The 12,757-nt window shown below is 34.1% G+C and overlaps 1 protein-coding gene across 8 annotated transcripts; it reads left to right on the plus strand.

Annotated features, from left to right (window-relative positions):
- The first annotated feature begins 330 nt into the window (after positions 1–330).
- On the plus strand, positions 331–8,617 carry LOC128862270 (serine/threonine-protein phosphatase 6 regulatory subunit 3). 8 transcript variants are annotated; one of them, XM_054100808.1, is made up of 14 exons: positions 331–496; positions 1,444–1,658; positions 1,980–2,059; positions 2,173–2,292; positions 2,363–2,687; positions 2,761–3,074; positions 3,157–3,295; positions 3,701–3,819; positions 3,892–4,462; positions 4,528–4,592; positions 4,661–4,990; positions 5,063–5,096; positions 5,875–6,797; positions 7,946–8,617. In XM_054100808.1, the coding sequence occupies exons 2-14, from the start codon at positions 1,599–1,601 to the stop codon at positions 8,127–8,129; spliced, it is 3,264 nt and encodes a 1,087-aa protein (XP_053956783.1). In that variant the 5' UTR covers positions 331–496; positions 1,444–1,598; the 3' UTR covers positions 8,130–8,617. The 8 variants fall into 8 exon arrangements, with proteins under 8 accessions (XP_053956783.1, XP_053956788.1, XP_053956784.1 ...); XM_054100813.1 differs by having other exon boundaries at positions 340–446; XM_054100809.1 differs by lacking the exon at positions 331–496 and adding an exon at positions 1,096–1,371.
- Positions 8,618–12,757: the final 4,140 nt, after the last annotated feature.

Consider the following 12,757-nt stretch of genomic DNA (forward strand, 5'->3'; position numbering starts at 1 on the left):
GCACATGATGTGAAGTAGAGAGCGCCTGATGGCGAGAACAACATTGATTACATCTAACCGAAGTTTAGTTCGAGCCATCCGCTATGTTTCATTCCAGTACCTATAAAAACGATTGTGCTCAGTGAATTCATGATATTCGTTTTTTAAATATATATACAATTTTTTAAATAGAATAAACTATCGATACCCGACGCTGATAAATAATGAACACCCTCTTTCGACTTCTCTGCTTTATAGCAACTTACAGTTGTGTATGACAAATATGTGTGAGCAGGTAGACATGATTGCTATACCGAAAGTCAAAGAATAAAAAGGATGAATAAATGAACTGTCAAACGGAGAAAATACTTTGCAAAGAAACGAAAACTTTCGCCGTGGCGACGTTATAGTTGCGGATTTCCTAATGAAGCGAAGAGAAATAAAATATTTAATTCACTAATAGAACTGTAGGTAAACACACGAAAGTGCTACTAGACTTCGTTGACTAAAGTGTGGGGTGAGTTACAAAGCGGATAAATGTGATGCCAATGGACAAGGATATATCTCGTGGAGATGACCTCACAAGTTCCATCTTAAACGTGGAGACGTGTTGGACTGTGTGTTGTGTTTATTTAGTTTTCTTTACGGGTTAAAAAAACGTATTAATAAAATGCTGCATTGTGATAGTTCCATTAACATTCCTTGCCCTATGAAACATATTTGTTAAACGTTAATATCTGTTCTTTGAGTTGGCATAATGAAAGCAAATGTTAGGGATGTGATTTGGGTTACTGCGAAATATATATTTACATATATGGTTACTCGGAATCAATTGTGTAAAAAAAGTAGAAATAACTTTCTGAATGCTGAAACGAATAAAGATTTATTTTTGCGATTTATTTGTCACCTAACTTCCATGTAGAATATTTTATGTAAATATTATTTCGTTTATTAGTAAATAACCGCGGAATGGAAGAAACCCGGTTGTTATTAATCCCAAATATAAGCAACAAGTACTGAACCTTCAATCAACACTATTTTCAGTTGGATTTTATAGCTAATTTGACAGTTAAAAATCACTTGTATATGAGCGAAAGAGTGCGCTGTTGTAATACTTTTTCTTGCAGTTGAGCTGTCAAATTGAAGAAATGAAAAAAAATTTTCAGCAGCTCATTGGAACAAAAATCTTATTAGAAATCATTAAAAACTTCTATTTTTATTGAGAAAAAGACTTGGAAATAGATTCGAATTGTTTGCGCAGAGTGTTTTGTGAAAAATATGTGAAACAATATAAATACTCGGGTGATACATCAAATGCATTTCTGTAAATCTGTGTAAAAAATGCTGTGGTGAAGGAGAGGTTGAAAGTCAATCGACAGCAAGAAATAAAACGTCTCTGAAAGGCTGCTCGGAGTCCACATTTATGATTTGAAATTAAAATATTTAATTGATCTCTTCTTCCAGTGCTGTGCCAGACGTGTTTTAAATATTATTAAATATTAAAAAAATAAGTCTTCAGAATTATTTTGTACAAAAAAAAAGTTTCAAAGTATCAGTAACTAAACAAACGAACGACGTAGAAAATTCAAAGTAGGACGTGGATAAAAGGTGAATCAAAAATGTTTTGGGACAAAAGTTATACACCGTCACAGAATATAGAGGCGCTGCTGGAGAAAGAGGTGAGTTGCGTATGTACATATATATGTATGTGTCGAATGGCAATTACTTCACGTATGTTGTGTGGCTTGATGAGCTTTGGAGGGAGTTGGAAATAATCAAGATATTATGTTTCCATGCTAGTGCACACGCAACAGTGCTCAATCATTGCTACATATTCTAACTCCATTATGAGTATGAGTATGTTGTTGTTGTACCAGTGTGCCTTTCCACATAGCCGACAAAGATGTGAAGACATCAACAAATAAACTAATGAATACATTTCATTAAAAATAAAGTTTCCGTAGAAGTTCCGTTACTATTATATTTTATGTTATTTGCAGAACGTTACAGTGGAGGAATTTCTGGACGATGATGACATATTACTGGAGTGTAGATCACAAAAAAAAACTATTGTTAATTAGTAAGTTTTAACTCATTTATTATTTGAGTTTAGTGATTTCTTTGGAAGAGAATTATTGCACACTGATTCAAGATTGTGATAATATGCAAACACTTATTTTTTCGCTTTTGTAGTTTCACTCGTCCTGATGTAATAAAGCGCCTTGTTGAACTCATTACAACAGAACCATCTGAGAATCTACCTTTGGCACAAAGATATCGACATGCAAATATGGCTTGTGAAATTTTAACGTTGTATGTATTAAAAATTTAATAATTTACCATGCGAAAATGGCTGAAAAACTAACATGTTTGTAATTCTCAGTGGTTTACCGTCCCTAGATGAGAAGCTTTTGTCAGATGAAGATATATTAAAAACACTTTATTCATATCTGGAAAACGAACCACCGCTGAATCCTTTGCTATCGTCATTTTTTAGCAAAACATTTAGTATGCTCTTCACAAAAAAGGCTGAACAAGATTGGTTTTTGTATCAACAAATGTGCCTAAAACTCTTGGAATACATTAAGTCGCAAAATAATTTTTTGGATTTGATTTGTAAGCATTTTTTCACACCCGTCATACCCGATTTAATAATGCAAATGATGAGGGATGTAGAAGGTGGTCAAATGAAAAGGAATTTATATGAAGTAAGTTACACCTTCGCTATATACATACAATAAAACAGCTTCCCTATTAATACATCCATGCTTTAAATTACAGTGGCTCACTGGAGATAAACTTGTAGAGAGACTGATTGCAATAATTGGTAATCCTCAAGAAACCGACAAACATACAAATGTTGCGGAATTCCTCTGTGATTTAATACAGCAAGGTCGTTCCATGCGTTACTTGGAGCAGGAGAACGACACTTTTGAGCCCACATTCGATGGTTCGAATCCAATTTTGAAATCCATCGAGAGTGAGCGAAATGTTGAAGCCTTGTTGAATGTGATTTTGGAACCAAACGCGCAAGAGAGCGCAATCGTATCAGGAATATCGGTTGTACTTATTCTTCTAAAACCTGTGGTGTTTACGTAAGTATATATGTACAAACTTCATTTCAATGTTTAATTATATATCTTAATCGCTTATTAACTTAATGCACTGTTATTTTAGTGAAGAACCTAATTCAGATCGTATGAAAATCATACAAGATCGTGAAAAGGAGTGTAGTGAACAAATACTCTCTACTGTGATCCGTGTCATTGCACCACGTCTTAAAGATTTCAATGAGCTACTCAGAAACCCGCCAAATGTAAGTATCAATACAACAAAAAGTTACTACATTACCCGCACATCCTTATCATAAGAAGATATTCTGTATTACGGAATAAGTTTAGGAATTAAAAATAATAGTATTGCAGAAGCTGATGTATTTTCGGTATTATCTTCCCGAAAGGTAAACAACTTTATCAGTAATTTTTTTTTTACATTCCATGATTTCCGACACTCGTAGGAATTGCGAAATATCATACGAAACCGATATGGTTAATTAAATTGGTCTCTTTTTTGTTGGTAAAAATATAAATAAGGGCTACCAATACCAAACGGTTTGAGAAAGTAATCAAATATAGTAACTGAATGTAAATGTGAATGCCTTGAGACATAAATATGTATTTCTAGTTGTCAATCATTTTTTTTTATCCATAATAATTTCCAGAAACCAGAAATAGTGACTACAGCAGCTAAGCTATCACAGCCTTTTGGGATGACACGTTTGCAAATCTGCCGTATTTTTACAGTATTATTGCAGACAAAAAACGAAGAGATTTTGAATACGTGAGTTCATTAAGTAGTCTTTTAAATGCTACTGTGTGTTAATAACATAATTTAATTTTTGGTTTACTTAAGCGTCTGTGAAACGGATTTTTTTGAAACTCTTCTCACCCTCTTCAAGCAATATTGTTGGAATAATTTTTTGCACAGCGAAGTCGAAAAGTGTCTTCAATTAGTATTTTATACGCAACTATCAAAAAACAATAATTCAATGCAAGGCAGTACAATAGGAAATGATGGATCTTTCAATAAAACGGAAAATAATATCGAACATACCTCGTTTTTCGATTTCGTTTTCAAGTCTGATAATAGAAAAGACGTTGATAACAACGAAGCTACTGATGAAAGCGACACTGTTGAAAAGGAAGATGAAAAGTCTTCAGAAAAAGAAGATATTGAAATGAAAACGGAGGAACAAATTCCCGATGATAAAGGCGAAACAATAAACGAAGATAAATTAGAAAACATTGATACCACATCAAATGTTAACGCCATGGAAACGGATGATGGTACTGTAGAAAAGGCGGCAGAAAATGAAGAAAAGCCGCCTGTTCCAGATTTCGTTGATGACAGAGAAAGTGCAGAAAACAAGCAGAACAAAACCAAAGTTGACACCGATACTGGTCCGTCCGTATTACAAATACACGTGCGTACTATTCATATGCAAATTATAAAAAACAAACGAAAAAGAAACGTATTTGATTTTTCCAGGTGATTGAAAAGTGCAAGCTAATTTCAAAATTAATTGACTGCTGGAAACAAAACACAGACATGGAGTAAATGCTTTGGAATTTTTTATTGCTGAACGTTTCTTTCAATGTAACATAACTTTTTCTTTTAATAGATCAACCGAAAAGGGCCGTCGCCTCGGCTATATGGGACATTTAATTAAAATATTCAAACATATTGCGAATAGTATATCAGAATCTAAACATATCGGTGCCTTAATTGAGAGTAATTTAAGTGATGAGTTTGAGTTAAAATTGTGGCAATCAATAATAAATCCAACCGATGGTGATCTTACAAAGGCCTTAGCCACACAAAGTAAAATGTTAGCGAATTGTAACGCTCATGAAGCGGGTGACTACAGTCAACATTTACCAAAAGATTTTCTGGGTGATAATAGTACTTGGGATTACATAATGTCATCAAATGTGATGTCAACGAATATGATGTAAGTTCTTTATACTGCATACCTAATCATTGTTATAATTTATGCTTATTTCTTACTAATAATTAATTGCAGCAATAACCTTGGCTTCAGTGATTCCGGTTCAAACGTAAGTTATATCTAATTGGTGCAAATGTCATGAGTGCAAATCATGTACGTAGACATATTTAGTGTGTATAAGAGGATTGCGTACCATTAATAAGCCATACATGTTGAAAGTTTGTAATTGTATTGCATAGTTAAGTCGCAAATTATAGTTTTGTATTCAACTCTAATTGGTTTAAGCGAATCGTAAAAATTATATTGTATCAGAATAAATGTTCATTTCAACTAGCAATTATTTTAGTAGCATTGCATGCAAAGTTAGTTATATTGTTTAATTGAAAGATTATTTCTATTAAGGTGCAAAAATCCATTTGCGACTCATAGTATGCAATGCACTCAGCATTTGTAAAATATTATTTTAGTCAAGAGTTTTGTAATTATGCACAGGCACAGTTAACACATATTAACACTTCATTTTCATATCATTTTGTAATGTCACTTAAAACATTTTTCACAAGATGCTCTTTTAATAGTCAATAAAAACGCTTAAACATTTGTAAACATAAAAGCTATTACCATTTTAAACCATTTATTCTCAAGTGTCCGGTTTGTTGTTAATACACTGTTTTTTTAAACATCAATTAACATTGTTTTCGTTATTGAGAAAAAGTGGAGAGAGTGAGAGTAGTAGTTTATCCAATTTATAGTCACAGTAGTTCTATGTATGTAGTTCTATGTATTCATTTCACTTTCATCACTTTCTGCTATCTTTGTCTATTTGTCGTGTCCTGAACGCAATTCGAAAATGTGCGCCAACCACCATCACCAAATCTAAAAAAAAGGACATAGTTTTTGCGCTTGAACATGACATCTATCGCAATAATCTGCTCGAAAACGATCATAACGCCGAAAACGACCTTAATTTGTTTCAGTTTGGTCGCAATATAGACGACGATGATGACGACAACGATGAAAACAATGCTGGCGGTGACAGCAGCGGCGGCGGCGGCGGCAGTGGCAGCGGTTCATCGCTCTTCGGCAAAAATGCCATTTCAACATCAGCACTACAAGCATTCGGTGTAACCAACAACCCGTGGGATCACATGGATCCATTCAGCGATCTAACTGCGAATAGCAATTCTACACCTTGGGCAACCGACTTTAGCTCGGATAATTTTGCTGATTTCGATTCGCATTTTAGTTCGTTCACCAATGATTTAGGGGAGAGTTTGATTAGTGCGGCAACCACAACATCTGGAACTGCTGCGATTAAAGAGAATAGCAACAACGATGATGACGATCGCAACAATAGTGGCAGCGGCGTTGGGGTTGGTAATCAGCAACAGCAGAATACGACTGATAACGGTACAACCTTGAGTGGCACTGGCCGTCCCGTTGCAACAGGCAGTAAATCCGAAACAGGCTATGATAATAACGCAAATGTAGAGAGAAATGAAACGTTGGTAACGCAAGAAATTGGCGAATTTGCCGATGGTACGGATGCTGTTGATGACGACGATGTAGATGTGTCGAATGAGAAGGCCATGGCCACTTCGCTTGTGCGTACACTGCAATCGGTCATGCAGGACTCAGAGGATGACTATGAGGATGATGAAGGCATGTGGACAAAACCGCTGGGCGGTAGCGCGGTGGATGCGTCCGATGACAAGTGTGATGATGAATGCGAGTCGCAAATTAATAAGCTGCGCTTCACCAACGGCCCAAGTAGCAAAGATGTTCACGAAAATGAAAATACACATAAATTGTAAGCGCTTTTCCGTCTCCTTATTTCACTTTCTTCGAATGCTCTATCATTGATCGCAACAATGCCTGTGCCAACTCCAACTATATATTCAATAACACACGCACTCGTTGCTTTACAAGATTAGATCATTGTGTGTTTAGGGCTTTTCTATCGAACAGGCAAGGCATAGTTCCAATTAGTTATGTAATAAAGTGTTTGGTGGTATATGTATTCGAAAGCTAATGATGGAAAATCAGAGAGTAATATTGTTTCTGTTTGATTATTACAATTGAAAAAGGAATTCGATTTTTAATTCTTTATGGTACTACAACCATTATTCGCTTTGGGCGCTTATAGTTTGTGATCCCGACGCTCGCAGAGTTTAGTATAAAATCATATTTGATATTATTATTTTTACTTTCCCATTATTGCAAGGCGAAATGGTTGAAGTACCAGTCTGGCGCTTCCCAAATAGTACAATTATTATAAGTAAAATTTCAATAGCATACTGGTCTGACTGTTAGTGCTGAGTCGAATGCTTCCAAATATAATTCTAACCTAATTAAATTAAAAACAATTAATTTGTTTAATTTTTTGTTTTTAATTTAAAAAAAATAGTTGGCGCGTACACTACCTACATTTTTAGCCGACTCCGAACGGTAAATGGTTTTTATGAAGAGCTCTTTCATGGCAGAAATACACTCGGAGGTTTGCCATTGCCTGCCGAGGGGCGACCGCTATTAGCATAGGTCAAACGTAAATTACAAAATGCCCGTCAAAGCTAGTAATGAAAGTTAAAAAAACCACAAAGCTTTTCAAGTAAGGTGTGCATCCAAAACCTGCATACCTGCATATCTTAACATCAAAACCAAGTTGGCACACACCTAATTATAGGCCTTATCTATGTGAACGCTCAGCTCTCATAGGTATAATAGAAATGTTGAAAGCCAAAAATGAAATTGATATTTCGTTCGATAAAGTTCGAATTCGTCCCAACTTAAATATTTCTATACTTTAAATTAATAAAAAAAAATATCTTCTATTTACGGTTTTTTGGTTTCTGGTTTTAAAATGTTAAAAAAAAAAAAAATTAATTGGAACTGGTGTTTTGTCTCTGTAGAAACGTTCGATAGTTTTTAACATCATTTATCTGCATTCATTGCTTTCAGAAACAAAACTGATGATGATGATGCCAACACAATTGCAACGGCGAATATTAATGATATCGAAGGTATTGAGAGTATTAAAGGTGCTGCTGTGGTTGGTAATACAAAACGTACAGACAGTTTCACATCGCTGGACGGCGTCAATGATGTGGGGTGCAATGCTACAGCGATGACCAACACAACATAGGCCAGTAATGCTGTTGAGATTGCGCCAACAACAACAACAACATTCGTGAATTGTGCTGGTACATGAATACAATACAAGAAACACGTACATGCATATGCACATACGTTTGTCATACGTATCTACTTACATACCTATAAATACATATATATTATAGTACGAGTATATATATATAAGAAAACGCTCAAAGACACGCATCGCACTGCAAGCGAAACACTTCATTTGACGCGCCAAAAAGCGTCATGCCAAAGGTTGAGGTACCGCCCATGTATAAACTTAGAATTAAAACTATACCTATACAAAACTATAATCAATATACATACATACTATACATATACATAAACATACTCAAACATAAGCACGCAAATGCACTAACGCATGGTCGCTGTACGCAGACAGGTATTCTACATATAACAAATAGTCATACACACATAAATAAATGCAAAAAACAACACAAAAAAAAAAACAAAAACAAAAAAAAGCAACAACAGTTAGCCATTCGTATAAACTGGAATAAATGAATATATATAGAGCGTGATTAGAAACAGAAAATAGTAGTAAATGAAAAGCGAAGGGAAGAAGAACTACAACAACAACACTATAATGTAAATACATACATACATATATGTAAATAAGAGCGCATGTTGCAACGTTTATGCATGTACAGGAGGGTTTGTCGGATCAAATTGCACCTATAAAAAAATACAATGTTGCATGAATGTTGATGAAGAGCACGCAACACGGCATTGCAACATTCGTAAGCAAGTTTCCTTGTTTGAAACAATGTAACGAAATGTAATCTTTTGAAGTATCGAAATACAATATTTCCAAAAAAAAAAAAAAATTATAATAAATAAAAAATTTATTGGAATTATGAAAAACGAGCAACACACGATTTCGTATAGAATAATTAAACGAAAAACAAGGGTTTGTTCGTAAACGCAGTATTATAGGTGCATTGCGCGATTGACGTTAGCAAAAAGGCCTTCCGCGCGGCTGTTTGAATAAAAAGTATTTTAATAATAGGATTTCTGGGGCCAGTGCAGTAAGTATTTTGCTGTTGCGAGAAACCGAAGCCAAGTTAAAGAGTCAATCATGGAGTGCAACTGTAATTCTGCCCCAAACAAACAAGCAACAAGATTGAAATTATTATATTTAAATCTGCTGATACAGGAATGCAAAGAAGAGAAAAAATGTAAACAAGCCAATATGAGTATAATTTATATTCTTTGTATTAAATTTACTTTATATGTTTTTGCGCAGAGGTGAAATGAACGAAAGTGCGTACGCATATGCAAGTAACAATAAAGGGTGTGTGCAGAGTTGAATAGTTGTGTTAAATGTTTGTGGCGAAATGTGGGGCGACGAGTTTAGAAAATCCAACTTCACGTCACTGGTAGACAATTTTCGGTCTTGAAGCACTTTTGTGAGCCTCTTCGTGCAATAAGTGACAACTATGTAAATTAGCAACAACAATTAGATATACCGAAATTTGGAAAATATAATTTATGGTTAAATCAGTTTGAGGCATATAAAATATTGAGTGAAACTTTAAATTATGAATTATATATTAAAATGAACTAATATCTTATTTTTTTAAAAACACACACGCAAACAAATACGATAAAATACATTTCTTGAGCCAAATTTTGAACAAAATTTTCTTTTTCATCTCCACAATCCCATACAAACATACATCTTCATGCATCATAAGCGGTTTTTTCGTTCAACGCGCTTTATAACTGCATACACCCTGTATGCACTTGGAATATGTAGTTGTGTCGTTACTACTAGTAGCATATAAAATGATATCGTGTATTAACACCATACATATATACATATGTCTATATGTATGTATAAACATACCCGCCCAAAATGAATTAATGTACTATTACTGAAATAAAATGTAGCTATTTAAGAAGGGAATTACAATAAAGGACGAACAACGAACGGACTGCTCAAAACGTACAGACCACTACGAAAAGAATACGTAGTAGTGAATAATACATTAAAATAAAAAAATAAAAAATAAATAAAACAGCATTGAAGTAATTGAAGCAAAATCAATGGAAATAAAAATTAAGGAATAATATAAAATTCCAAGAGAAATAATCTAAGCATAAGTGACGAAAGACACGAACACTAACACTTACACACATATACAACAGAGAAAACACCACCCTCGCTCTATATGCCAATTATCTATTTACGTTTTTCTTACTTTTTATTATCTACTACTTTTTAACTACTATAAAACTTATGCTTTTTATCATACATACATATTCAATATTTGTATACTTTAAAGCAAATGAACCAAGTGCAAAAAACAATTAAAACTATTTTATAGGGAACTAAAGAAAAGTTAACTAGATTTGCAACAAAAAGATTAATTAAAAATAAATAATACAAAATAGATAACGAAGATGATAAGTGCTGAGAAATCAAAAGTTTAAGAGATTTACTTAAAAATGCCAAATTACGTATTTTAATTTGCTTAGAAATTATTGTAAAATTTATTAATAACCTGGAAAATGGGGAGAGGTATGGAAATTAATATAAAATTGTTTTTGTTCAAACTTAATGAAGAGTGAAAAAGTTGTGGTTGTAGTAGCCACTATGGAAGTAGGCCTATAATTTGGTTGCCAATTAATTTAAATATTGTTTTAAAATTGTAAATAACTAAGATGACCAAATCGGCAAAACGAACAACCACTGTACGTAAAATAGTTGCTACAGAGTGAAAAAATAATACAATTAGTTGAAGTGCACTCAACTGCAAACAGCATATCAAATTTTTACGGCTGCGGAACTGTGGCAAATTTCTAAAATCGTTACTTTTTGAGCTACATTCTGCATAGTGATCGTTCCCGCTGGTGCTGATATAAACATTTTTTTTTTCCGTACACCAAAAATATGTTAGCTCTACTGGGATTTATTTGTGTTGGTTGTTTATTCCCTCAATAGCCGCTAAGGCTTGCAAGCTTATATTCTATTCCACTTTTTTGCTTGCATGCTTTGCACAATTTTATATATATAAATAGTTATCCTTAAAGGCCAAACCAAATCTGCGTGCATTTTTCCTACCGCCAAAAAATTACAAAAAAAGCATTCACTTTTAAACGAATTGAAGTCATTTAAATACTAATGAATTACTAAGAGTATGTGAATCGAAATGAAGTTTGTCAAAAAGTACAAAATCACATTCAAATGCAATTTAAGTAATAATACAAATCAGTTAGTACTATTATAGAATTTATTACAAAAACAAAAAAAAAAAAAATTAAAATTAATTAAAATAATCGTAAAGGTTCAACTGAAGATCTTTTTTCAACAGACATTTTCTTTCGTTATTTACTTGCCCTTAAGTGTTAATGCTAGCGATATTTTTTCAATGGCAACTAACTATTAATAACTCTTATTAAATATACATACAGTGACTCACTGCTTATTTCGTAACGTCTTCTTGATTGGTACGATGAACGCTTAAGCGATTTTGGCCGAGCTTAACAAAGCGCGCCAGTCGTTTCGTTCTCGATGTTACCAGCGCCAATTGGACACACCAAGTGAAGCCAAGTTCTTATCAACCAGATCTTTCCAATGCAGAGGAGGTCTTCCACTTTCTCTGCTACTAGCAGCTGATATCACATCGACTAATTTCAGAGCCGGAGCGTTTGTATCAATTCGAACGACTTGACCTAGCCAACGCAGTCGCTGGATCTTTATTCACTGCACTATGTCTATGTCGTCGTAAAGCTCATACAGCTCATCGTTTAATCGCCTGCGATACTCCATGTTACCAAGGTGCAAAGGTCCAAAAATCTTTCGCAGAATCTTTCCCTCAAACACTCCAAGGGACTCCTCAACGTATATTGTCATCGTCCAGGCTTCTGCGTCATACGATAGGACGGGAATGATGAGAGCCTTATAAAGGCAAAAAGTCATCAAATAAATTCAAAGTAACTTTAATTTAAGAAGAATATTTACAACAAAAACAAAATACAGCGAAAACGACTTTGTAGCTTATGTCGTGTGTTTGGGTAAATTTAAAAATTCATATAAATTTTATAAAGATTTTACTAACTAATATTTTATACGGTAGCCATCTTATTTTAAAACTTATTTTAGCCGAGACTGCATATTCGGGTGTTACTCTCTCTCACTCTTTTTGGTACGCCGCTTTTTAAGTCTTGTCGGTTGTGTATGCGATAGTTTCTTATATTTCGCTTAAGAACACTCCACAAAATTTCAATTACATTGAGATTGGGCAATTGCGCCGGTGTTCCATCCCATATGGCGACATCTCCAGATAAGCCTTAATTGCACAATATTCGAACAATATTTGGGGTCGATGTCTTGATGGCAAAAAAATATGTAGATCCCGCATACCTAATTTTTCAGTACTTCGAAGTAAATTATTTTTCAAAAAATATAAATAACTAGTTTTCTCCATAGTTTTCCCAAATACAGCCAAGTGACCATAATGTGATCTTCACCGCGTTTTACAGTTCCTCACAGGTTATGCGGCTGCAGCCATCAGACTAAGTTTGCTTTCATCAACGAAAATAATAATCATTCCAAAAGTTTTCGTTATTATTTGCATAACTTATAGCATAAGGCACTCGCGCACTAAC

This window comes from Anastrepha ludens, chromosome 4 (assembly GCF_028408465.1).
Source record: "Anastrepha ludens isolate Willacy chromosome 4, idAnaLude1.1, whole genome shotgun sequence".
Taxonomy (NCBI): Eukaryota; Metazoa; Arthropoda; class Insecta; order Diptera; family Tephritidae; genus Anastrepha; species Anastrepha ludens.

Bases quoted from the DNA above. Each gene is read 5' to 3' on its own strand.
- LOC128862270 (XM_054100808.1), top strand. From the start codon at position 1,599: ATGTTTTGGGACAAAAGTTATACACCGTCACAGAATATAGAGGCGCTG. The intron at 3,075-3,156 runs GTAAGTATATAT...CTGTTATTTTAG, and splicing joins CTAAAACCTGTGGTGTTTAC to TGAAGAACCTAATTCAGATC. The intron at 4,593-4,660 runs GTAAATGCTTTG...TTCTTTTAATAG, and splicing joins AAACAAAACACAGACATGGA to ATCAACCGAAAAGGGCCGTC.